At 37.3% G+C, this 26220-nt stretch overlaps 1 protein-coding gene across 4 annotated transcripts in view; it reads right to left on the reverse strand.

Annotated features, from left to right (window-relative positions):
- The window catches only part of COL14A1 (collagen type XIV alpha 1 chain), a 239414-nt gene that overhangs the window by 83640 nt on the left and 129554 nt on the right, over window positions 1–26220 (reverse strand). For 3 of the 4 annotated variants that reach the window (XM_036876368.2, XM_036876370.2, XM_036876371.2), the window contains exons 19-24: window positions 25562–25713; window positions 20519–20648; window positions 18721–18843; window positions 16059–16208; window positions 13208–13324; window positions 3389–3535 (exon numbers count right to left, since the gene is read on the reverse strand). In XM_036876368.2, coding sequence (XP_036732263.2) covers window positions 3389–3535; window positions 13208–13324; window positions 16059–16208; window positions 18721–18843; window positions 20519–20648; window positions 25562–25713 — 819 coding nt within the window. The remainder of the gene's footprint in view (window positions 1–3388; window positions 3536–13207; window positions 13325–16058; window positions 16209–18720; window positions 18844–20518; window positions 20649–25561; window positions 25714–26220) is intronic. The other variant, XM_036876369.2, reaches the window with a different exon arrangement.

Consider the following 26220-nt stretch of genomic DNA (forward strand, 5'->3'; position numbering starts at 1 on the left):
AAGGTAGGAATCCTGCCAACCTATTTCAGATTCCTCTCTGGCTGCCTCATGCATACAGCAAACTTTGTTTCCATTCTGCCTAACTAAGAACTGACCATCAATCCTCGCTTACCAGCACGCTCCTCCTTCTGACCCAGCATCCCCAACATGTAGTCCCCAGTGGATCTAATTCCCTCCCTATTCTGCTCAGACCATCTCTAAAAACTTTCAGTTCTGAGGACCAAAGGGTGGGACACTGGGAGGCTACAGTGTGCTCGGATCAGTTCAAAGTGTGAGAGTCCATGTGCTCTGCGGAAGTGTGGTTTGGTTAAAGGACCCAGGGATAGTTACATCAGTGGTGGCAAAGGAAGAGCAAGTTAGGGCTCATCAGGTAAACATCCTAAATGCCATGTTTTTAAATATTCTTTCTTACATGACCCTAAAAATGTAAGAAATACTGAGAAAATTATTTCTATCATCCCAGTTGAATATGAGGGAAAATCTTTGACTCATCATAGACATTCAGAGAAGGGGATGTTCAGCCTCTGCAAGCAGTAAGCTCCAAATAGCTGGAAGGATTTTGAGGTCAGGCAAACTGATTCTTTGCCGGGAATGTTGTAAAAGAAATTCCTTCACTGGCAGGAAGTTTGGAAGAGATGAATTTTAAGGGCTCTTCCAATACTAAGAGCCAATAAAATAAAACAGAGTAAAATGATTCAACATTTAAAAGAATGAGGTTAACTATATATTACTGATATGCAAAAATGTTTGATATTAATTATAACATAAAATGAAGCAAGTCACAAAATAGCATGGTATGATTCTATTTGTAAAACATAAAAATATTTCTATTATATATTACATACATAATATCAGTATGTGTGTGTATATATATGTGTGTGTGTGTGTGTGTATAATAAATATAGATAAACACATATGGGTATTTCTGGGAAGGAAGAATGGGAGAAGAGAGGGATTAGCAATGTACTTTATTGTTATGGATACATATTCCTTTTATCTTTTAAGGGCAATTTTTTGAAGCTAAAACGTTTCAAAAGTAAAAAAAAAAAATTAGAAATCTTAATACTAAAACTAGCATTGTAAGCCTTTCTTGAAAGCACCACAAAATGCTTCTAAAGCCAGATTTCTTTCTCTTAAATTCTGTGGAAATCATCGGTCATCTTTATGCATCTTCTTTAACGTGAAAAATTGAGGCATGTCCCAAGTTCGGTCAATAAATCAGGAACCAAATCAGTGACAGCCTATGGCAGACGGAGCAAAATGTTTGGGTAGAACATCTGGCCAGAGAATCTCATGAGTAAGAAGAACCACAATGAGCTGGCAACACATGTTTATATTCTTTATGTGGCACAGATGGTCCTTGTCCTCAAGTATGTGAGGGACTGTTACACAGAAGAGGGAGCAGTTTTGGTGCACATTGCTACAGAAGTTTGAACTAGAGCCCGGTGGGGGGAAGCTGCAGGGCAGATATCCTCCACCTAAGGAAAACATTTATATCAAACAGACCCAGCCAAATTAAGTCCGGGTTGGTAGTTACCAGTTGTGGGATTAAGGTTAGGGGGAGTAGAAGTAGACCAGGTGCCCCAAACTCAAAAATTTTTAGAGGTCAGGCAAATAGTGGATATGAGCAAAGGACTAGCCTAAATATTAAGGAGCAGCAAACTTGAGAGCACATACATACATTGTCTAAAAGAGACAGTGGTCACATGGTTTCAGCAGATTGGCACCATGAGGACGTGTGTGTCCTGTGTTGTTGTCATATCTTTTGAACTTTCGAAAAATACTTTAAAACATAAAAACACATGTCTGATGGTGGAATCTAAAGCCATGGCCATCAGTTTGTACTTCCAACCAGTCAGTCATGGTGATTACAAATACTTGTTCAGTAAGATACAGGTTGAAAACTTCAACAGGTTCACTTGGATCTTTACCACCACCGCAGGAGGCAAGAGAGTAGGTGTTTAACATTGATGAGCAAAAAGATGCTCAGATATGTTGAACTGCCCAAGTTCACAATGCAAACTGAGCCTGTTTGACTCGATAACTTCAGAATTATATGTTCCTCTACCCACAAAACAGAATTCTAATCAGCATTAAAGTGAAACAAATTACTGATGCCTATGAACATGATGTCAACAACATCAATGAACCTCAAAAACACATGCTAAGTGAAAGAGTCCAGAAGCAAAAGACTACATTTTCCATATTTCCCTTTGTATATGAAATATCCAAAAAAGGCAAATGTATAAGAAAAGAAGATAAATGCCTGGGGCTGAGGATGGGGCAGGAGATTGACTGGGAATGGGCATGAAATATCTTTTTGGTTGATGGAAATGTTCTAAAATTGGATTGTGGAGATGGCTGCACAACACCTAAATGTACTAAAATTCACTGAATCATATACTTAAAATGGGTGAATTTTATAATATGTAAATCATACCTCAAAAATACATGTGTAATATAAAATGCTGACTATTTCAGCGTTATGAAATAAAGTCTTTGCCTTAGAAAAAAATCAGATGCATCAATGTATTATACTTTCACTTTCTGTTTTTGAGGGCCACACATTGATGATTTCTTTTTGCATGTGTCAAATCAACTGGAAGACTCTATGTAGATAGTAGAACTCTCTACACAGCAGACACATGATAGAGGGGCTACCAAAAAAGCCTTTCACCACCACCTTTTCACATACCAACCCTCTAAGATTTCAAGTTTAAGTTCAAAGCCCTGAATTATGCACACAAATGTCTAGCAGAATTCACTACAATTCAAACCATTTTATATGTGGCCATTACGTCAGGAATCCTTGATTAAAAGCCATTCCAAGAAGTTGACACCCTCCTTGCTCTTTAGAACATGTAAAAAGTGCTTTGTTTTAATTTTACACTTTGCCTTTCCCTTCAGTTCATCAGACCCGCAGCTCATATGGAAAAGGCGCCAGAGCTCTTCAGTAGGCAATAACTCTAGGGTCAGCCAGTTGGGACACCTTGGCCCCATTCCCATCCTCACAGCTGTGGTAATATGCCATTGTCTTAATGTCAGGACCCAGGCCTTAAACTTCATTTCACACTCCACATAGCACAAATGTTCCTTATGGATACAAATCACAATATAGGTCATTGTTTCAAGCACTTTCCTATCATAGGGCCTGATAGTCCCTTGTGAAACATACAAAGGATGGAAAAAACCATACAGATGACATCAGTGTGCCACAAGCAATGGACTATGGGACTGGAGAAGAGGAGCAAAACTTGTACTACAGATATTCCTGGGCACTGATAACTAATGTTTTTTAAATGGAATAAGGTTTTTGAACCAGAACAGGATGTCTAAAGTACTGTTTGTCTGCAGAGAAAGAAATCAGGAGAGAACACACTTGACTTACGTGTTTTTTCCATTATGCTCACACTGGGTCCCTCAATCTCCTGATGCTTCGTGTAAACACTGATTTTATATTCTGAATCAGGCTCAAGTCCATAAAAGCAATGCCTGGTTGTCCCTCCACCCACAGTGGATTCTTGCTTTTTTTTATCTATAAAAAAAAAGAAGAACATACACATATGAATTTTTTAAAACAGCCATTATTAGATGATTTGCTTCTAACACGCTTAATATGCATGGCCTAATCAGATAACTCCAGAATGACTTATACTTATTTGAGGCATTCTATCTTTTTCTAAAGAGTTAATATATCCACCAATATTTTTATAATTAAAAATCACATTTTATATGTTCAAAAAATGAGATTTGCTACTATAAGTCTCCTGAGATTAACCCTCAAATGAATGGACAATTATTCATGTATGTAATCATACGTATACATCTTAATAGAGGTGGGTGTATTTATTTTTTAAAAATTAGAATCCCCTTTTATTCAACATAATTCTCCAGAACACAACCTATTACAAATTGACAAAAAATACATCCTTTTAGCCCCATACAGCTTATTACCATGCAACAGGATTCTTGGAAGTGGCCTAAAGATACAGAGTTAGAAGGTATAGAGTTAGAAACTGTAGGGTTCTAGGCAAGCTTTATGTTTGTGGATAAAGAGGTGGGCTTCCAGGGTCCTCAAAGCTTCCATAAGCACATGCAAGAACTTGCAGGGGTACTGGAACAGCCAGGGAGTCCCCACACAGCCCAATTTCCCTTCTCTCAATCTTGATTTTTAACTGACACCCAGGATTTCTTTCGAATGCAAAGCAGACTCCAAGAAAGTTCAGAGGAAGCTCTCCAAACTCCTTGGATCCACTCTGAAGACCCCGTTTTATTCTTTTAAAATCAAAATTGAGGAAACAGGACATGATATTTAAGAGGCTTAGGGCCATACATACAACAGGACTCCGTCTCCCCACTCCTGGTTCCAGAGTTCTTTCTGTTCTATCAAGGACACATGCCATATACAGCCGTTTCACCTAGCACTTTCTCTGTCTTGTCTCCACCCTGGCAGAGGAACAAAGAATTTAGCAACCTGATTAACTGTTGGCTACTTTCTGCATTCCCATATCCAGGATTGCTTTGCTTTCCTGGAGGAGTTAGTGCTGGTCCTTGGGTCTGGACTCTGGGGAAGTTATATGAATGACATTTATCATTGCCTGAGGGCTTACTACAAGCTAGGTTCTGTGCTTGGAATTTCATAACAACAACAATGATAATAATAGCCAACATTTTATGAGAGCTGATCTTGTGCCAGACACTATTCTAAGGATTTTATGTGTATCAACTCATTTGATCCTTGTAACATTTATAATTATCCTCAATCTAAAGACAAAAAACTGAAGGCCAGAAAAGTTAGTAGCTTAACAAAGTCCATAGAATTCCATAAGTAGAATTGAAATTTAAATTTTCAGAACTCTAAAAGCCAGTCTCAGAGGATGTTGCTTTAATTTCCACTAATACATCATGAAGTAAGTTAAGCATAAGGTTTACCAAAATGAAACAGTCTGAAAGCTGCTGCGTGCATATGAAATAAGCAAACATGACAGCATGCAGAGTTCAGAGGAGGACCCCTTATGGCTCAGTGCTTAGCACTCCATGGGGAATGGCTGCCTACTTTAGTGGGTTTCATTACTAAAGAGTTTCAAATGGGTTTCCTTTACAGGAAGAGTGCGTATTTTTTTACCACATGGATAACTGGTTAAAAGGAAGATTTACTGCTACCATGAAAGGAACAATCTTCTAGATTGATCTTTATCTGATTCCTAAGTTGCATCCATGTAGTCAAAACCCTACATAGCTTTACTTCTAGAATTTAAAAACCAGTATTTAAAACTGCATTAATTAAATACATTACACATATTATTGAGTGATTTTAACAAACTACTTCAAATGCTATTTGCAATTTATCAAATATAAACAAAATATAGAAAACATAAAAACAGACCAGTTACTTTTTTAAGCACAAAATACAAGAACTGTTAAACAGTGACTTTTACCTATTTTGAAAGCATGCCACCAATTAAACTTCAATCTATATTTTAATGTATATATTGAAACAAAACATATATATACAATGTACATATATCAGGACAAATATGACATATACCATTTAAAATTTTGTCTATGGACAAATCTTGATTTTAAAAAATATAAATAAATTAAGGCCATTTGTTAAACGGAATTTGAAACTTATTTTTATAATTCTGAATATTACAGAATTTCAAAAGTGAGTCTTATAATATAATCTTAGTAATACATTTATTCAGAATAAATTAAGGTCTACCTCAGTAATTTATTCTATATTTTGCAAAATGATGAAATAAAAAGATTGTTAAGGTGTTTGTGAGATTATATATTGCTATTCAAGGAGTTTGCTTGTAAGAAAATAAAAATGAACACTGCACTCTGCTTTGCTGATGTCCAAATTCAGTGGTTGATTCCCAGGCTCAGAAACCCATAGTAGCTCTTTCTTTTTAATACTTAACCACAACTTTGGAGCCTCTTACAAGCTCTGTTGACCTGTTAACTACCTGTAATACAAACATATCCTAAATCCTTTGCATGGATCATATTTATCCATCTCCATAAAAGCTTCCTGGGACGCCCCGTGAATCAAACCTTGAAATGTGCTTTTCTACTGTCTCTTCTATTTCCCGTGGACATCTATGAACTTTACAGACCATTGATAATGCAATGTAAATGCATTTTACTGCTAAAAAAAAAAATCTACAAACCATTGGAAAACTGGAACAGACATAATAAAATTAATCAGTCTGTCTCCCAATACTAACAAAGAGTTACATGAAAGGGGAAGTATCCATGTTGCTTTTGGCACGTGTGATTCTGGTCTAAAGGTTTGCCTTAAAGAAATCATTTAAACTGATCAAATGATGACCAATTTCCTCAAATCCTTGTGCCAGAAGTTAATGTATTTTTTTAGGACAGGGGAAAAAATTGTGTGCATTCATTCTTACAAAGCCATACTAAATATATTCTGTAGGTTATTATCATGCTGATAATGAGGCCACCAACTTGAATCACCAAAATGTCTTTGGTGGAGTAATGGAGATCCACAAGTAAAAAATATCCAGGATCCAAGACAGTCTGCTGGAATTTTAAGATACAAATGCTTCTGTTCCCAACGTCTGACAAATATCTTGACCCCCAAACATAATGTCACTACTTCAAAAAGTTTAATCTTGAGAACAGGTTTTGTTTTATGAGTTTTTGTTTTGGATCTGGTGTCTGGTTGAGGTAGATTCTCCACTGTGCTGTGATTCTCTACTTATGATACTGCAAAACTGACATTTCAACAAGATAGAAGATAAGGTGAGTATTCCTGGAAACTTTTTTTAAAGCAGGATACGAAAAAATTCACCAAGTTATGGAGATTACGGAATGACTACAGAACTTGGGTTCATGTAGTGTATAAATACATGAACTTGAAGGGAAATGCTGTACTCAACGTCCATGCCAAGTCAACTCAAAAACAGCTGGAGAGAGCAATACAACTCCAGAACTTCCACAGAACTACTGCAGGCTCCCACGGGGTTCTGAGTTAACCAAGACCAACCAAAAGTCTCTGACTTTGGTCTGTCCTACAGTTAACCAGTAAAATTGTAAGTTAAGAGCTTACAATTTAATTTGGCAAGTGCATGACTGACACAAACATGGATGTATTTCAGCCCTTCCTGAGAAAACCTTATCCTTTTGGTAATCTTTCTTTTATTTCTTCTTGGCTATAAAAAATGTCATAATATTTACATGGGTAGAGGACATCTGTTGTTTTTGCCTATCTTGCATCTATTCCCTCTTTCTTTGAATACGTTCTGCCTCACTCTCAGTCTTTATGATTTGGGAAGGGCTGAATAACCCCCCCACTCTCTCCAGATACAGGGGCAGGAGGCAACCAGTTCTGACCAGTCAGTTTATTTCATGCCCTTGCACTCAATGACAGATTTAGGAGTATATGACCTAAATCAGGCCAATATGACTCAAGTTTCTGGACTTTTGTTGGAATTACTGAGAAAGAGAAGCTTTCCCTTCACTAAGACTGTCGGGTTGGAGGATATAATTCTGGATCTGACCGAGGCCAACTCCAAGAATCTGGCTGGGAACGAAGGCAGAGAGCAGAGCAGAAAGATGGAGCAAGACTTATTTTTGATGACACTATCTGAACACTTAAATCCAGATGTGCCTGAAGTCAGATACTACTGAACTTCTCAGTATATTAGCCAATAAATTGACTCTTTTGCTTAAGTCATTTTTGCCTGCATTTCTGCCATTTACAAACAAACAAATCTGCATGAGACAGCCTGACTGTTTTATTCACAAAAACCTTAGAAATTTGTAGGTATTACCTCAGGTAAAGGTCACAAAAGAAGTAATTTAAGAGAAACTAAAGCTCAGAGAAGTTGACCAGTATTTATGGTTAGAATGGAGGGGCCTTCACTGACTTCATCCCAGAATACAAGTACACATACCAGACCATGGAGAGAGATATATATTAATTTAAAAAAAAAAAGGAAAAAATTACCCATCAAATAATCGGGATTTGTCAGAGGCATTCAGTAATAGGTCACTCTAGGATAAAACTTTTCTCCTTCATATGGAGGAATTAGGTCCCATTTCTCTCTAGTATCTCTTCCTGGGTGGAAAGACTGAATGAAATGTCTTCAGTGGCAGCACATGAAATCAATGGGAACTGGGACCAAGTTAAAGCAGTGGGGGCTCTGGGACTCATCTGCCTGTGGAAAAATGGGCATCTGACCGCAAGCCCTTGCCAGGCAGTGACAGCATGGGGATCACATTTCTCTGCAAGATAAACCCAGCCTGAAACCAAGCTCATAGACACAGAGAACAGATTAGTGGCTGTCAGAGGCAGGGGGAGGGAGAAATGGGTGAAGGAGGTTGATACTGAAAAAAACAAAGGAAAGAAACTCAGTCTAATTCTTCCCCACTCTGAAGTAGAAAAAATCTTCCTTCACCTAAACTGTACAAGTTAAAATATTTAAATACATTCTCTGCTGCTATCCCTATACTCACTCCCTACCTCCAACCACTTCTTTTTGAGTCTGTCAGTTAGGATCTATTGCTGTCCTGTTAGTTAACAATATTCAGTCAGTCAACTGGTTGAATGAAATGTAGGCTAATTGGGCTCATAAATCTCTCAACTAAAAATGTTGATGAAAAATAAACTGAACAACACGTTGTTCATTCTTGTTTAATAGAGACTATTGAGGCTCAGTTCAAGAGGTTTTTGGCAGCTGGAAAACAATACGAGGGAGTACAAATTAACTTAACTTGAAAATAAGAAGGAAACGTGGACTCACATTTTTTTCTAGCAGAGACCTTGGCTTCAGAAAGAGATTTTTTGAGGTTTTGGATTACCAGATCAATGTTATCAGACACATCAATCATATCCTTTGATAAGAATCCCAGTGCTATTTTCCAAGTACACTAAACCAAATGCACTTAATAAAACAATACTTACGGGTCTCATTAATTCCATTGATAAAGCCAGTTTCAATACATCTTTACGTCATTCTATATACTTTCATTTTTTTGAAAGTCAATAAATATTCACAGGAGCCTTCATGGCAACTTCATAAATGATACAAAAGGATAAAATATTGTGGGGTACTTTGGCAGCGTGACTTTTTTACACTTAGTATTTTTTTCAAAGCTTAACAAATACCAGTAAATCTCAACCCCCTAAATTTACAGTGTGACTTAGCTGTTCTTTTAAAGATACAGGAAATGTAACTCTTTAAGGTTTTATAGTCTTTTCTCTATAGTAGTTGCATATTTTTCATATACTTTTGCTTAAGTATCCAATAAATCATGTTCAAAACAACCACAAAATCCAAGTGACCTATCCTGATTTTCCCTTACTCTATATTTATTTCAGACTAAAGCCACTCTCCTATGTTTAGCCAGTGTCAGGCTAAATGGATCCTTGTAAGATTACACACAGGAAGTTAAGGAATTAGTGGCTCAGTATCTCCATTCAGATAATGTCTTGGCTGGGATTGTCAAGGGTCTCTTCTTGTGTTGCTCATATTCTATTCTCATATTCTCAGCATATTTCCAAATGTTACCAAGACTCTACTAAACTGTGCTTTATACTTTATTGGATCATCTGCATTTTTAATGTAGTCACAGCCAGCAATATGGGCTAATAAATTAATTCTATCTAGACCCAAAAAAGCAGTTCCTTCTGCTTTTTAAATGAGGAAAGCATGATCATTTTCCAGAAAGAAAATTTTTAACAATTTTATTAGTATGTTTGAAAGATTTAAAAAAATCATTTGGGTTTCTCTAGTATCTCCTATAGTTCCCCCAGAATAACAAGACATATCTTTCCTACTGATAATACAACTTTGATTTGTTTTCGTTATTTAATCTCATCTTCTGAATATTATCCATGCTGATAATATGAAAAGAGGATTGAGACTCTCTAGAAACTCACTTTTCAGGAATCGACATTTGTTGTTCTTGATATTTTTAATGAAATCATTTTTAGTGTTCCAACTATGAAACAAAGTCCCAAATTGTAGTTGTAATTAAGAATAAATGATGAAGAATCTGTTCATGATAGCATAGATACATTATACCATCTTCTGAATGAGAGTTTCTTATTCACCAATTATCCCCAAAAGTAAGAATAATTACTAAGTAAAACATTAAAGTAAAATCGAGATCCCATGGAGTAAATACTAAAATATTAGTGCCATATAATTGTAATGCATGTTAGTCCTGGCTATTCAGTTCCTATTACCAATAGCAGCTAACATTTTTCAGGCATCTCATGTGTGCAAAGCAGCTTGCAAATGCTTTATACAAATTGATCTCAGGTTAATCCCCACAGAATGCCAAGAAATGAGAACTATGGTTAATGCCCATTAACAGATGAGAAAATGGTATTTGGAGATATTAAATAACTAGCTTAGCCAGTCATTCTGACTTTATGTCCTGCATGATCCATACAATACAGCCTCCTCAAGAAGAGGGAGGATTTACAACTAACACCAAAGAAATGCAAAGAAGTAAAAGCAAATTTATGAAAAATTATATGCCAATAAATTGGACAACCTAGAAGAAATAGACAGATTAATTATATCAAATATTTGAAATGAGATAATATCCATCCTTCTTAAAGTATTCAAAAAATAAATAAAAGAGGAGGGAATACTTCCAAACTCATTCTATGAGGCCAGCATCACTCTAATACTAAAACCATACATCAAAAGGATCATCCATCACAAGCAAGGGGGATTTATTCCAGGGATGCAAAGATGGTACAATATTTATAAATCAATCAACATCATACACATATTAACAAAAAGGATAAAAACCACATGATCATCTCAACAGATGTTGAAAAAGTACTTGACAAAGTTCAACACCCATTCATGATAAAAACTCTCAACAAAATGGGTATAAAGGGTACGTACCTCAATATAATAAAGGTCATATATGACAAACCCACAGCTAACATCACACGCAACGGCAAAAAGCTGAAAGCTGTTCTTCTAAGATCAAGAACAAGACAAAGATGTCCACTCTCACCACTTTTATCCAACATAGTACTGGAAGTCCTAGCTATGGCAATCAGACAAAGAGGCAAACAGGCAAAGAGATAAAAGGTATCCAAAATGGCAAGGAAGAAGTAAAAAGCTGTCACTATTTGCAGATGACATGATATACACAGAGGAAACCCAGAAATCTAATAGAATTAATGACTGGATTCAGCAAGTGGCAAGGATACAAAATCAATATACAGAAATCTGTTGCATTCCTATATTCTAACAACAATGTAGCAGAAAGGGAAATTGAGAAAACAATTCCAATTACAATTGCATTAGCAAGAATAAAATACCTAGGAATAAACCTAACCAAGGAAGTGAAAGACCTGTACTTTGAAAACTATAAGACATGATGAAAGAATTTAAGAAGACACAAATAAATGGAAATCTAACCCATGCTTATGGATAGGTAGAATTAATATTGTCAAGATGCCCATCCTGCCCAAGGCAATTTATAGATTCAGTGCAATCCCTATCAAAGTACAAATGGCATTTTTCAATGAACAAGAGCAAAGAAACCTAAATGTTATATGGAACCAAAAAAGACCCTGAATAGCCAAAGCTATCTTGAGAAAGAAAAACAAAGCTGGAGGGGATTATGCTTCCTGACTTTAAAATTTAAGCTATACTACAAAGAAGCTATAGTAACCCAAACAGTATGGTACTGGCACAAGAACAGGCCCATATATCAGTGGAACAGAATACAGAGCCCAGATATAAACCCATGTATATATGATCAATTAACATATTACAAAGGAGCCACAAATAAAAAATGAGGAAAAGATAGTCTCTTCAATAAGTGGTGTTGGGAAAACTGGATAGCCACATGCAAGAGAATGAAATTAGATTATTGTCTACCACCATATACAAAGTAAACTGACAATGGATTAAAGACCAAAATATAAGACATGAAACCATAAAACTCTTAGAAGAAAATTAGGCAAAAATCTCTTGAAGATAAGCATGAGCAATTCCTGGACACATCTCCTGAGCAAGGGAAACAAAATCAAAACTGAGAAAGTTGGACTACATCAAACTAAAAAGCTGCTGTATAGCAAAGAATACCATCAGCAGAACAAAAAAGCATCCTACAATATGGGAGTATATAGTCATAAATAATTTATCTGATAAGAGGTTATCATCTAAAATATATAAAGAATTCATAAGCCTCAACACCAGAAACTCAAATAACCCAATTAAAAAATGTGCGAAGGACCTGAATAGACATTTTCTCCAAAGAAGAAATACAGATGGCGAACAGGCACATAAAAAATGCTCCACATCACTAATCACCAGAGAAATCCAAATCAAAACCACAGTGAGATATCTCCTCATTCTAATTAGAATGGCCACTATCCAAAAAGACAAGAAATAACAAGGGCTGGCAAAGATGTGGAGAAAAGGGAACCCTACTACAATGTTTATGGGAGGGTAAATTGGTGTGGTCTCTGTGGAAAGCAGTGTGGAAGTTCCTCAAAAAACTAAAAACAGAAGTATCAAACAACCCAGTAACTCCACTCCTAGAAATTTACCTGAAGAAAACAAAATCCCTGATTCAAAAAGATATATGCACCCTTATATTTATTGCCACATTATTTACAATGGCCAAGATATGGAAGCAACCAAAGTGTCCATCAGTAGATGAACAGATGAAGAAGATTTGGTACATATAAACAATGGAATATTATTCATCCATAAAAAAAGAAAGAAATCCTGCCATTTGCAACACTGTGGGCAGATCTAAAGGGTATTATGCTAAGTGAAATAGGCCAGGCAGAAAAAGACAAATACCATATGATTTCACTTACATGTGGAAACAAAACAAAATATAACAAGCAAAAAAGCAATAATCTCATAGACATTGAGAAGTAACTGGTGCTTACCAGAGGGAGGGGTTGGGATGGGTGGTTGAAATAGATGAAGGGGATAAAGAGGCACAAAATCTAAATCACAACATGAATTAGTCATGGGGATGAATGCACAGCATAGAGAAATAGTCAAGAGTTCTATAACATCTTTCTCTGTTGATAGATAGCAACTACAATAGCTGGAGTATACATTTTTTTTTAAAAAAAAGAAGGCTCTTGTCTAATGTCACTTGTGTGTTATCCACAGTGATATGCACAGAACCAAGTACACAAGTGCTTGACAAAATATATGTGATGGATTGCACTTACCCTGGAGAGATTCTAGAACTATCCTGTAGGCAGTAGCATGACGGTGGATCTGCCACTTAGTACACAAGCTGGTCATTTGAATCTGGTCTGCTTGAAGATTGGTCACACCCAAAAACACTATAATGAAATAGAAACATAACTATGTCACACTGCAGACAATGCCACAAATGTCCCCAAATCTGAAATTAACCTGAACACAATATTCTAATTAAAGCTCCATAACCAGGGGAGGGAAATTCATCAACTCACAGTAAATTAATGAACAAAAGATAACTACTTTATGACTTGAAAGAGCAGTTGCAGAACAGTATGCATGATATGGCCTGGCTGATATTTGTACACAAAAAAGGAAATACATATTCACAAGAAAAAGATCACATGCAATGGATGGTGAAATTATGGGTGATTTTTAATCTTCCCTCTTTATTTATTTGTGTTTACTATATTTTCCACAATTAATATGTAAGACTTTTTGAATAAAAAATTTAGTATAGTATGTACTTGTGAACCACTGGGAGAGAGTCATGGTTTAAATAAACGCAAAGTAGACAAAAGGGAAACAGGAGCAGTTTCAGGAAGACTGGCCTTCGAAACATAACTGAATGAGAATAAGCTAATTTTTGAAAATTTCAAAATGAAAGATTAACACAAATAAAAAATTATTAAAAAAACAAATACATTGATTCCTATTAATCTTACAACACTATGATGTACAACAATTATTCACAGAAAGATTCTTTGGGAAGCAGTAAAAATAGTGTTTCTCTAACACAACAGAGAAATAAGCATCCGTGTTTAACATTTAAATCTAAGCAGGAAAAGCAGAAATTTAATATTTACTTTCTCTAATGACCTGACTTCTTCTATCCACATGAATTTCTCTTCTCCCTCTCTCTTAGCTACCTCATAAAATAAAAATAGCTTAAAATTACTTTTCAAGACAGTAAAAATAAACTTGCCTAATTACAGTTCACATCTTTTCATTGTTCCTTTTGGTTAGATAACAGAGAGAAGACCTTTTTGCTAAAGCTAATTAAGCAATCCCTGTCCTCCCACAAAAAAAGGAAATTGATAGTTTTACATAACTACACTAAATTTTTTTTTAAACTTAAATTAATACATTTGCCATTGTATGGGGTTTTATTTTGCTTGGGAGAAAGAAAACCAATAATAAGCTCACCTAATTTTTACTTTAAGGACAAAATATAAAATAATTCAATACTCTCTCTTTTAAATATATTTGGAATACTCAACATAATTTTTAAAGAAGAGAAGAGGGATGGAAAGAAGAAAGAGGAAACTGAGAAAGGAGAATAGAAAGAGTCAAGAAAGAGTAAGAAGAGAGATCAACAAAGAAATCACAGAGATAGAAAATGTGGCACATACAGAAAGGACAATCTAGAGAGGAAAATAAAGATAAACTAGAGAAAGAGAGAGGAGATAGAGAGTAGGAAAATGCACATGGGATTCTGGTGTTCCCAAGGAAGAACTGAGGAATTGCTGTACTAGCACCACCTCGGAAACTACTTGGAGATTATGGTAGCCACCAGAACTGTATCATGGTCAAAAGCCAAGTATGAGATCAGAACCATAGGGCAATGGCTTCCTAGATCTATTGCAGACAGAAACTGTTTCTTTTGGAATTAACTTGATTCTGTATCTAGCCTTTAAGGTCTCAAGATGAATATTCCCTACAAGAGAGTTTAGAAAGCCTCTTCTATTGAAAGGGCAGGCCCTACATAAAACACAGGTAACCAAATGTAAATGGCTTACAGTCTGGGTTAACACATGACCCACTCCTGCTTAATTCCATCTGTCAGATTAATTATTTGATTAGGGATGAGACTGAGATGTGGGTCAAGTACATAAAGCACAATTATTACAATAATCACAGTGGTTATTTGTTGAATGCTTGCCATATGTTTGACACTTTTTATACAGTATCTCTTTAATCCTCATAACTAGCCAATAAATGGTTATTATTATCTTTATTTTAGACTTGAGACAACTTGGGCTCGGACAAGTGGTTTACTCAAGGCCTTAGCTAATAAGTAGCAGATTTAAGGCTTATACTTTTGATTATACTTCAACTCTCAGTCTCAATAAGGGTGTATTTCCACTGTACTTCAATTAAAAAAAAATACTGTTCTGTTTAGAGTAATTACATGGGTTTTGAAAAGTATTTAAGTAAAAAACAAAAAACTTGCAAGTCGATTTAAAGAAATACATTAAACAGACGGTGTGGAAATATAACAAATATCAGGAATATGGAACATTCATGCTGGAGTCTGGAAAAAACAGCATTGTGCCATGGGGGTCTGGGAGGGGTATATGCCAATGAGAAGTCCCGAGGGTGCATAGACAGCATGAAAACCCTTAACAGGTAGAGAAGACGTCCTTAGAGTGGTGCATTTATCTTCTACGGATGGCATGTGTGTATGCATATGTGTGTGCGCACGCATGTTTCAGGGACAACAGGCAGAGGCTTTGAGAAAAGGCAAACTTCCCCATGGCCCAAATGTGACTGGTGTTGGCTGTGTCAGCCTACAGGCTGGTTGGAAGTTTTCACCTAATTTGAAAAACGCCAACAAAAACTTTCCAGAGGGAAATCCTATCCGCCATCACATGTATTTGAATGCCAGGCTCTGACGTTCGCCTGCCAACCAGGACTCCAAACTCCAGCCCTGAGTAAGGAGTACACTTTTCTTTCCATGAAACACCATCCAGAAAAGGCAATGCTGAGAAAAAGAGAGCCAACCGCCAAGCCAAGCAAAAGCAGGGCTTGAGTTACAGTGAAAACAAAGCGGCAAAAGCACATGGGGGCGCCGAGGCGACGGGACGTCAGCCTTACGGGTTTTCACCGCGCCGGTCAGCGCGTCGCTGAAGCCTGAGGCCTGGGAGGCAAATACTTTCACGCTGTAGTCCATGCCGCTGAGCAGGTTGGTGATGAGAATGGTGTTGATGTCAGCTCCCACGAAGGTCTCCAGTGTGGGGCCGGCAACTAAGGGAGAAAGAGTGTATTTCGGTTACAGCGGAACATGGAAACACGGAAACCGTCCTGAAGTGGATTGCACTTGTTCAGCTGTTGTGCTGTTTGTCCGGGATTGTACAGAAGGCCAGTGGCAGAGCTGCGGGTTGAATCTAGCTGCACCTAACTCTAAGCTTTATGCGCCTCACTACATGCTGAAGCTCTTTTTAGGGATCTAGTCCTTTTCTCAAATGCAGTTCTTCCCTGGTGCTTATTTGAAGAAGCTGGTCCACCATCCATCCATTAGTGGAGTTACTCTGTTGCCATAGGCTTTGGGGCATTTGCCAAACCGAAGAAGTCATTCTCAGTCTCCCTTTCTCACACACCCAGCTTTGTGCCCAGCACGCATGCAAATGACGGTAGGGGCAAGTTTCATCACGGACACTGTGCCATACCTTGCTGTCTGGGGGCCCACCCACATTACCGCATTAGTTCTGCCTACTCCTCTTAAGATTTTTAAGACCAGACTGATGACGCACTTAATCCAAGACTCTTCATCAGTGGGCTTCTTTGGGCCTTTATATTTTCACCTCTGTTTCAACCCAATGAGTCTTATTTAACATTAAAAACATTCCTTGCCAAGTCCTTTTTATTTACCTCCTGCCTCTTCCCAGATGTGCTCATTCTCTGAGAGCTTTGAGTTAGAAATAAGCTCCTAAAATACTTGTTACTTTATTCCAGAACCCCCCTTCCAACAAAATATTTGTGTATATTTCTGTATGTATGTGTTATCTGAGTAGCAGTTTTCCCGGGCCCTAAACCCTCAAGGCAAGTGACCATGCACAATTCTTCCACTTGGGCACCACTGACATTGTGGGCTGGATAGTTCTTTACTCTGGGGCAGGGTGGTGGACGCACTGTCACGTATCTGATGCTTAACAGTACCTGCCAGATGCCAACGGCAATGCTCTTCCCTCTAAACTATATAATCTACATAATTTACATAATCTATATAATCTACAGTAGAAAATATCTCTGCCAGAACTGAAACTGAAGGGATGGAAAAAGATATGCCATGCAAATAGGGACAAAAAAAAGCTGGAGTTGCAATACTTACATCACAGACAATAGGCTTCAAAACAAAGCAACAAGAAACAAAGGACATTACATGATGATAAAAGGATCAGTCCAACAAGAAGACAGAACAATTATAAATTTCTATGCACCCAACACAGGAGCACCTAAACGTATAAACCAAATACTAACAGACCTAAAAGGAGGAACTGACAGCAATACAGTACTAGTAGGTAACTTTAACACCCCACTTACATCAATGGATAGGTAGGTCATCCAGACAGAAAATAAATAAGGAAACAGAAGAAAAGAGAAGAATATACCTCTGTTGGGCAGCAAAACTGCACCAATCAAGAACCACTGGCTTAAAATAAAGCTATTTCCCTTAGAAAATACTTATAAAATGATCCAAAGAACAAATCCAGCAAGGCTGTACTGCGAATTAACACATCAACCCTGATCACGCTAGTCTATCCCCTATATCCCAATAGCATTCTTGCTATTTCATTTGCATGGTTCACCTGGAGAATTTGGAGGTGGGTTATTTTAGTTGTATGGGCCTTGATAGTGGGACAGAACAGAAAAAGCTCTACAGTGTTACAGAGGCAAGGGCATCTCACATGACAAATTGAGACTAACAAAGTTTTTGAGGGCAGAAAGTTTTTTAATGATCTGAAGAATGCTTTTTTAAATATCCCTGCCAAATCAAGAAAAATAATTGGAGAACCCCTTTCTGCTAAACAATGAAAGTACTGAAGGTGCAGATCCAGAAAACCAAGAAGACTCTCATCATATCTAGTGTTAGTCTCCTGTTTAAACTTCGTGAAGGTGCTAAGCATCAGGAGATGATGTGCTAACAGATGGAGGCACATGGTCTCACCTACACAGACACAGGGACCAAGGGAACAGTCTTCCCTGTTTGGGTCGTGCTCTTGTCTTCAGGATATAATGATGTGGGAAATAAGGAGAGAGGGCCTTTTCATCGGGTGGCTAAGAGGCTGATGGAAAAGCCTTTTACTACTGTAATCTTAGTTCTTTGATAAATTATATACCCCAAAATAGTTTCCAAAATGAGAAGACTGAGAAGTTGATAAGTGGACTTTTTCCAACTAAACCAAGAATTAAGAAGTAGAAGAGGAATTAGAAATTAGAGATTCTGAAGGTTGAAGACTTACATATGCATCAAGTCATAGCAGCCTCCTGTCCCCAGGGAGTCAGGGTTTCCTTGGGCTGGGTCCCCGTCTGGGGTGTGCATAGGTCAGGTGGACTCATAACTTCACCGTTCTGATAATATTACCCAACACTGACCATATTCGAAAAGCTTTCCCCCTCTACCCCCAAAAAGGAAAGAGACTCTTCACACTTCTTAAAACCAAATATAGATAAAAAGTTAAAAAACAAAACAAAACTTTTAAAAGGCCTTTTGATGCCTAATCATGGGTAACAATATATCTTAACAAGCATTACTTACCACTAACAGGTTTGTAGACAATCCTATAGCCCTTTACAGGGGAAGATGGGGGATCCCATGTAATGCGCAGCCTGTTATACCATTCTTCTGAGGCCCGGAAGTTTTGGGGACCGGAGGGTGGCACTGAGCAGGAAAGAAAAGGAAAAGCAGGGGTTTAGTGTGGTTTCCATCTTTACAACCTACACTGCTGTTAACAAAAAACTAAGATATCTTCCCACAATGCTATATAAAGTATATACAAGTGAAAAGGCACTATAATATGTGGTGAGAAGCCTTTGAGAGTCTGATTGTTTTAAATATAAATGCATAGAAAATTGTTCTTGAGTTGAAACACTTTATTGGAAGACCGCCAGTTCATTCAATGTCACTTTGGTTCCTTTCTGTTCAGTTAATTTTAAGTGAAACTGAATTGAATAGTTTTATTAAAAATTTCTGTCTATATGCCACTCTGTTACACTATCAAAGTATGTTTGTATGGCAATATCAAATCAAGGGTGATCATGCAGTGGTACTGATGGTGATTCTAAGAGGTAAAATTCTGATCTTTTTTTGGCTTTCATCTTATATTGCCTATATTGTTTGAAATTTTGTATTATCATTTATCAATTCTTAATCAAAACATTAAAGACATTTATATGGAGGACCTTTATAAACTATTGTGTGTATTCACATATTATCATTACCATTTTGTTGAAAGAATTTAGTTGTGTTGACTACTGCTTAAAATAAGTAGACCATCCACTAACATTTTGAAATAATTTTAGTATGTGGACACAGTTACATGTGATGGTATTTCTGTAATGAGATTTAAACTCACTCTTTGTAGTAATGGTCTTTAAATAGTTTTCATTTGTGTGTGTGCATCTGTGTGTTCATCATGGAACCCTTTTATAAGTGATACTAATTTTTAACCTACGAAAGGTAAAAGCAGATCTTTGAGCTCAGGTCATCCTAAATTAGATGGAACCCCTTTGCTTTCCCACCATTTTCCTTCCCCTCCTCCCCCTACCCCACAATGGTGGAATATCAGAATATTAAATAATCCAAAACCAACTCAGAACAGCAGAATTTACAATGTTTATTTTAAACCATTCTTGTCTGCTTCTGCTTTTTTTTTTTAAACAACCTGGATTTAAGGCAAATAAGGATGTACTTAAAAGCATATAAATTTTAGGTGAATACTACCTGATTTTCTTCTTTAATTGTTGTTTAAGTCTGTGGTTCTCAAAAATTTATTTAGCAGCAAAATTTCAAAATATGTTCAAAATTCTTAGGCATAGATCAAAGCAAGAGCAAACCAAGATGCAAATGCACCAGTAAAGTGAAGTGAAGAGCTCAGAGCTCTACCATGGCTCTATTCCTTGGCTTTTCTTCTCTCCTTCCACATGACTCCTGAGGAAATAACTGTAGCAACTCTTAGCGTCCCCCAGTACTCTGGGTGATCTTTGGCAAAACGTGCAGGTTTAGTGGGAGTCTGTAGGGGCACTCTACATGGGTACAGAGAGGAGGGAGAGATGCCAGCATTGTTACCTAAGGAGATAATACCCATTTGCTCCATGGAGCCATCAGAACTCGCAGCTGCAGCTATAGAATTTTAACTTGCACTCTTACTTGAAAAATTCATGCTTAGGTGCCCAGGTACAGAAATCAGCCCCTGCCACCATTCTGTACCTAGTCACACATAGCAAATCTCTTTTGTTTCACCACGCTACACTGCAGCTTTTGGGGTGCATTACAGGATATGAGTATTTTCAATTAGTCAGTCAGCTAGTATCCACAGGGAGAAAGCGTCACTCACAGGTTTTTCCAGGGGCAGAGACACTGACGCCATCTCCATCGTCATAGATGGGAGTTACTGAGACTTTGTATTCCGTATTGGAAAGCAGAGACTTCAGAAGGAGATTGTTTTGATTTCCAGGCACCATAACCTGAAAAGCAAAGGACCACAGTCTTAGCAAGACCTCTGAGCCTTTTGGTTTACTGAGCCTGGTGCAGGACTGTAGGCACTCAGAAATAGTCAGAAGCAAAGAGATGTGCTTGAAGCATAATAGGAAAAATAAAAGGGCATCCATGCAAAAGCATTTCTCTCTGAAATCCCCTCGTAGCAACCCTTAGTGTATAACCATATAACCACTAATCCAGAAGGTTTAAATTTCCATCTCCTAGGCCGTGAGGATAGGCTTCTCTCAACATCTTTTCAACATTTGTTAAGTATCCAGAAGAGAGAATAATCATCAATTTGGAAAGCAGGTGTTTATAGCCTACAAGTGTTCATTCTATAACCTAGCCTGCTTATCATTTTTTATTCGACTTAAGTATCCTCTTGAAAATTCAGCCTTCCACTCTTTACCCTTTCAGAGATAATCTCATCCCAGCATTTCAGAAGAGAATGGATGATAGCCAAAAACAAGAGCCACAAATTAAATGCAAGTTTTCCAGATCAAAACCTATTTCTAGTAACACTAAAAAGGTTGCATCTTTTTTATTTCTGAAAGAGGATGAAGTCTTTCTCAATCTGAAATCACCATCATTCTGTGTTTAAAGGCTGCAAAAGTATGAAATGCAGTGGTGGCACTGACACCATATAAACATCAGTGTGATGCGCCATGTGGCCCAGCAGCGCAAATTCTGGCATCCCCAGAAGAATATGTGGTCCAGAAAAGCAACATGTTCTCAATGCTAAAACCACAAAACTTTCTGCCTGTGCTTGAGTAGCTAAGATGCTGGCACATCTCTGGCCCATTTAAGGAACTCAATCATGGCTGGAAAAATGCTGGGATGTAAGAACTGACCCAAATGCTTTTTTGGGAGTCACAAGACTGGAACAGCTGGAGATGCTTTTCCATTCAAGGGCTGGATAAAATGCCAGCAGGCAAAGGGCTGTGCCTTCTACTTCTGGATGAGGAAAGGAACCAATAAATCATGGAATAAGCTCTAGGAAGCCTCGAGTTGAACCCAGAAGAAGTTGTTGCCAAGGTATTGCTAACTCTAATAGTAAATGTGTGTGGGTGTGTAGGCATCTAAATTAGTGATTTTATATTGGATTAATATGATTTTGCTCTTCATATGAAAGGAACATTGAAATATACTACAGGGTTGTTCTGATGTGGTCCTGGAAGGGATATTTTTTTAAAAGCTCGGCTCTGTTCTCTAATGAGTTAGATAACCCTGCCCTCAGGGACATGTAAAAGAAGAGCTGTGGCTGTCCTAACTTGTGTTACCCTATCTATGTAGCTTCCTTGAGGGTGTTTCGTTTAAATATAACTTCTCTGGAGCACAGACTCTGGGCATTCGTTCCAAGCTGTCTGCTTCGAAAGCCACCCAAGTTGATGTTCTTTAGATAAGGTCATCTCTCAAAATGAGAAACCCATGGCCTTGGATCCAATCAAATTTAGACTGTGCAATGCCGAGAAGTAGTGGGGATGTTTCTAGCTTGCCAGGAAGTAGTTGCTGTGGTTTATAATAACAGCCATCATTTATCTAGCAATTATTATGAGCCAGGTGTTCTTCTAAGTATTCTGATACAGTGATGCTCTTAATCTTCACCACAACTCTGTGAGGTAAGGAGTAACATTTGCACTCATTTTACAGATGGGGAAACTGAGGCCCACACAGCTTTTGAGTAAAGGAGCCTTGTGGAAATATCTGGCCTGAGCCTTGCTTTAACCACTGCCCTCTCCTCCACATGACTGAACTGCTTGAACGTTTTTATCCTAATGATATGCTTTCCCAAGAATACAATGTAAATCTCCTCTTGGGTATTCAAAGTTCCTTCTGCTTAGCCTCTGCATGTTTGCACAAAGCATGGTAAAGATGGACTCCTTCTAAAAACAGATGCTGCAGGTCATAGAAGATGGTAGTTTTGTTTATAAAACAATTCTATAAAAGATGCTTATGGCTAAATGAGATGTAAATTTAACCAGTGAACTTCATTTTTTTTTTTTCACATATGCAAGTTCATGCCTGGCTCCATTATTGCCCAAAGCTCTTCAGAGCAGCCTGGATCCCATCCAGCAAGCTGCTCCCTTAGCAGAAAGAGGATTCCCTGCATCTCACTGTGTTCCTATCTTACAAAGTTCTGTGCCTAGACAGTGATTCTCACGCCATCCATAGTGAAGGATTAGGTGGTGTTGGTAACTTTTAACTCCAACCCATTGAAGATCGATACTTTTATAAAATACAATGAAACAAAATTGCCAGGGGAAAAAAATGACCAATTTGACATGTTGCAGCAATGTCAAATTGTTCTAAATGTAACTGGAAGTGCTGTCTTAATATCTGAAATGATCTTGTGGGAGACTGAGCCACACCCTAAGAATCCCCACTCTAGAACATTTCTTGCAAGTCAGAATCAGGTAATGGTTATGGATTTTCACATCTAGTCTCCAGAAAGCCCAGAATCCTGATCAGTCTTTCACAAATACAGAAGTATGAGACCTTCCTACCCTAACAACAAAATCCGGGACAATGTCATTGCCATACCCCTGCATTTCACGGCAGAATTGGATGTCAGTCCTTATGAAATACCTGACAAATAGTTTTACTTTCTATAAGTTCCAAGCTTTTTATTGGAAATATTTCATAGATTTGATTTTACTTAGAAAATATCAAATTCTTCAGTTACCTCAATTGGAAAAGTAAATTTAATTCTCCTTGTTTCACATATAATATAGCTTGACTTTGGTGTACAATGTTATACACATATACTATACTTCAGCTTCGACAGTCTGTCATCATTTCCTCAAGTAAATTTAATCAGTATTCATAGTTAAGGAAAATACAGAAAGATAGGAAGAAGTATTTCTCTTATCTGGACACATTTCCTGTCTCACATCTGTAATACATTTCAGCCTTTTGTTTTCCCTGACATGCATTATTTTAAGATGTTCGGTTGGTGTTGGGATTTCAAGGCCTTTGTATTTTGATACAGATCTGCGACTGCCTGTCCTACCCTGGTCTCATAATCTAAATTGAGATGCACCCACTTTCTGTCTCCAATAATAAATAATACATTATATTTTTATAGCATGAACACTTCATAAAACACTGAGATATAAATTCTCAATCAATCGAGTCCCTGAAAACATGCCTGTAAATTAAGTGCAAATCCAATTTCTTTGGAATTCAGTAAAGGAGCTTCATACTTAAAGAATTCTATAGTACTTTCTTCTGAGGGCAACCATTCTGCACATAAACAATTGCCACCAAATTCATCAACATTTTTCATTTTTATTAAGAGTTTGTTTAACTGGTGCACATGTGTGTTTAAGACTTTTGATCTTTTTTTCCTACATCTAGGTGTCCAACTGTTTCAAAATAAACAGTGTGAAATGAAAGAAAATAGTAAAGGGAAAATTACCTAGAGCCAACCCAAAGTAAATATTATTATTATTTTACCTTGCATAGCTTACAAGTGCATGCATGAGATTAAATTATTCCTCTTTCCAAATTAGTAGGCATAATTTAGCAAGAAGCTTCATGTGTTTCTTGGAAAGAGTAGAAACAAAACCAAAAAACTCTCACTCTGGGAAGTTTTTTATGGGTCTCATTTTTAGGAACTAAATGAAAATATAAGGAAAATAAAATAGCCAAATTATATCTTTAGTTACCATAGTCTTTTTAATTTGAATTTTCTTTTGAATTTTCCAATCATGGATCATTTGAAATGTTTAGTCTGAGTGAATTTATAATTCAACCTATTTTGTTTAAGTGTCCATTACTTTCTAAATGTATTACCAGACAAATTTCATGGAACTTCTGGCTGTTCACAGTGGACACGGCTATTCTTAGAGTTATCACTGTGTTCTGTAATGATTCCTCTATCAACCTGAAAGTACTTTCCCAAGAGAATTTGGGGATCAAGTAATTGTTTATATAAGCACATAGATAAAAATAATTTTCCATCAAAGACTTTATAAGTTACAAAGAGGAAGAAAGAATATTAATGTTATTCTTGAGCAGTAATGAATTGGGGACTTTTTTCCTAGAATGTCTCAAAAATAATGCAGCAGAGGTCAAGAAATGAGTAATGCAAGTAATGAGGTAAATAAAATGTATTTCATAATTAAAAAGAAAATTTTCTTTTGGATGCAAACTGGAGTTGCTTGGTTTGATGGGAAGCATCTAGGAAATAATTTTTAAGTTCTTGAATATGGGACCATTAATAAAGAGGGACTATATGGTGTCAATTAAGAAAAGAGGGAGAGGCGGTGATTAAGACTGTACCTAGATTTCCAATCTAGAACAAATATAGATGAAAGAAAACTCGGCAGATAAAAATCTAAATCTCCTTAGGGAGACCCTCGTATTGATAAAAAATTACTATAAATCTTCTCAAAATGAGCTGATGTCAGTGAAAAACATAACTATTTGTTAATAGATGGCATTTTGTGAGGAAGACTGCAACTAGATCAAAAAGACCTTTCATATGAGTATGCTTTGCTTACTTTTAATCAGATTCCCCAGGAGAAAACAGTTATATAGTATACACACACACACACACACGCTATATATGCACACACACAAAGTGTATAATGGACTATTTATGACCCAATTTTGGTTCTCTTACAAGTTGTCAAGGCAATGGAGGCAATATGGGAAACAAGGTTCAGAAGCTTTATCAGTTTGAAGCAGGTTGTATGTAGTGTGAGTTTTGGAGATAAAAAGGTTGTCGTTGTCAAGAACCTGGTAGTTAAGTTTGGATTAGAAAACATTAGTTCCTGGAGATGGTAGAGCCACCAAGAAATGAGCAGTAAAGCTTGCACTGATCTCTGGAGACAGCCTCGTTAGCTCTGTTAGTCAGGAAAGTCCCCGGTTTCCGGTCAGCTCTACTTATACAGACCATTCCTACCACTTCTTCCGCAGGATCGCCTTGAGCGGTCAGGTAGGTCACCCTGAACTCCCGCACACTGCTGTCTGAAATGTCCCATTTTACCCGCAGGCTAGAAGGGGTTTCGTCATTTACAACCAGGTTTCTGATTCCTGTCCGGAAAACTGGAATAAACACAACCAAGGAGTAAAGAATTTTTAACCCATTGTGCTCTGAAATGAATCACAGAAACCATTTATGGACATGGCAATGAGTATCATTTAATGTTTTTCTCTAACGTAGACCCACATGAAGCAAGAACAACTCAGCCATGATACCTACTGGTAGCAAACAAAAATGGTTTAAGAGATGCTTACTGGAGAATATAGCCAATAATTCTGTAACATCTTCCTAGGTTGACAGATAGTAGCTGTACTAGTAGGGGGAGGATTTAAAAATATGGGTAACTTGAACCACTGTGACGTATACTTGAAACCAATGTAAGAGTGTATATCAACAATACTTTAATTAAAAAAAAGAGACACATACAAGGTGAGACCATGGATCACTCAAAACTCTCACTCTGTATATATTTAGTAAGGGGAACAGAGGAGCTGTCTTTAGACTAGGAATCCTGAGGGGGACCCCAAAGGGGAGGATGCGCATGAAAACCTCACACCAGGGCTCTACTG

Source organism: Manis pentadactyla, chromosome 3, assembly GCF_030020395.1.
Source record: "Manis pentadactyla isolate mManPen7 chromosome 3, mManPen7.hap1, whole genome shotgun sequence".
Lineage (NCBI taxonomy): Eukaryota > Metazoa > Chordata > Mammalia > Pholidota > Manidae > Manis > Manis pentadactyla.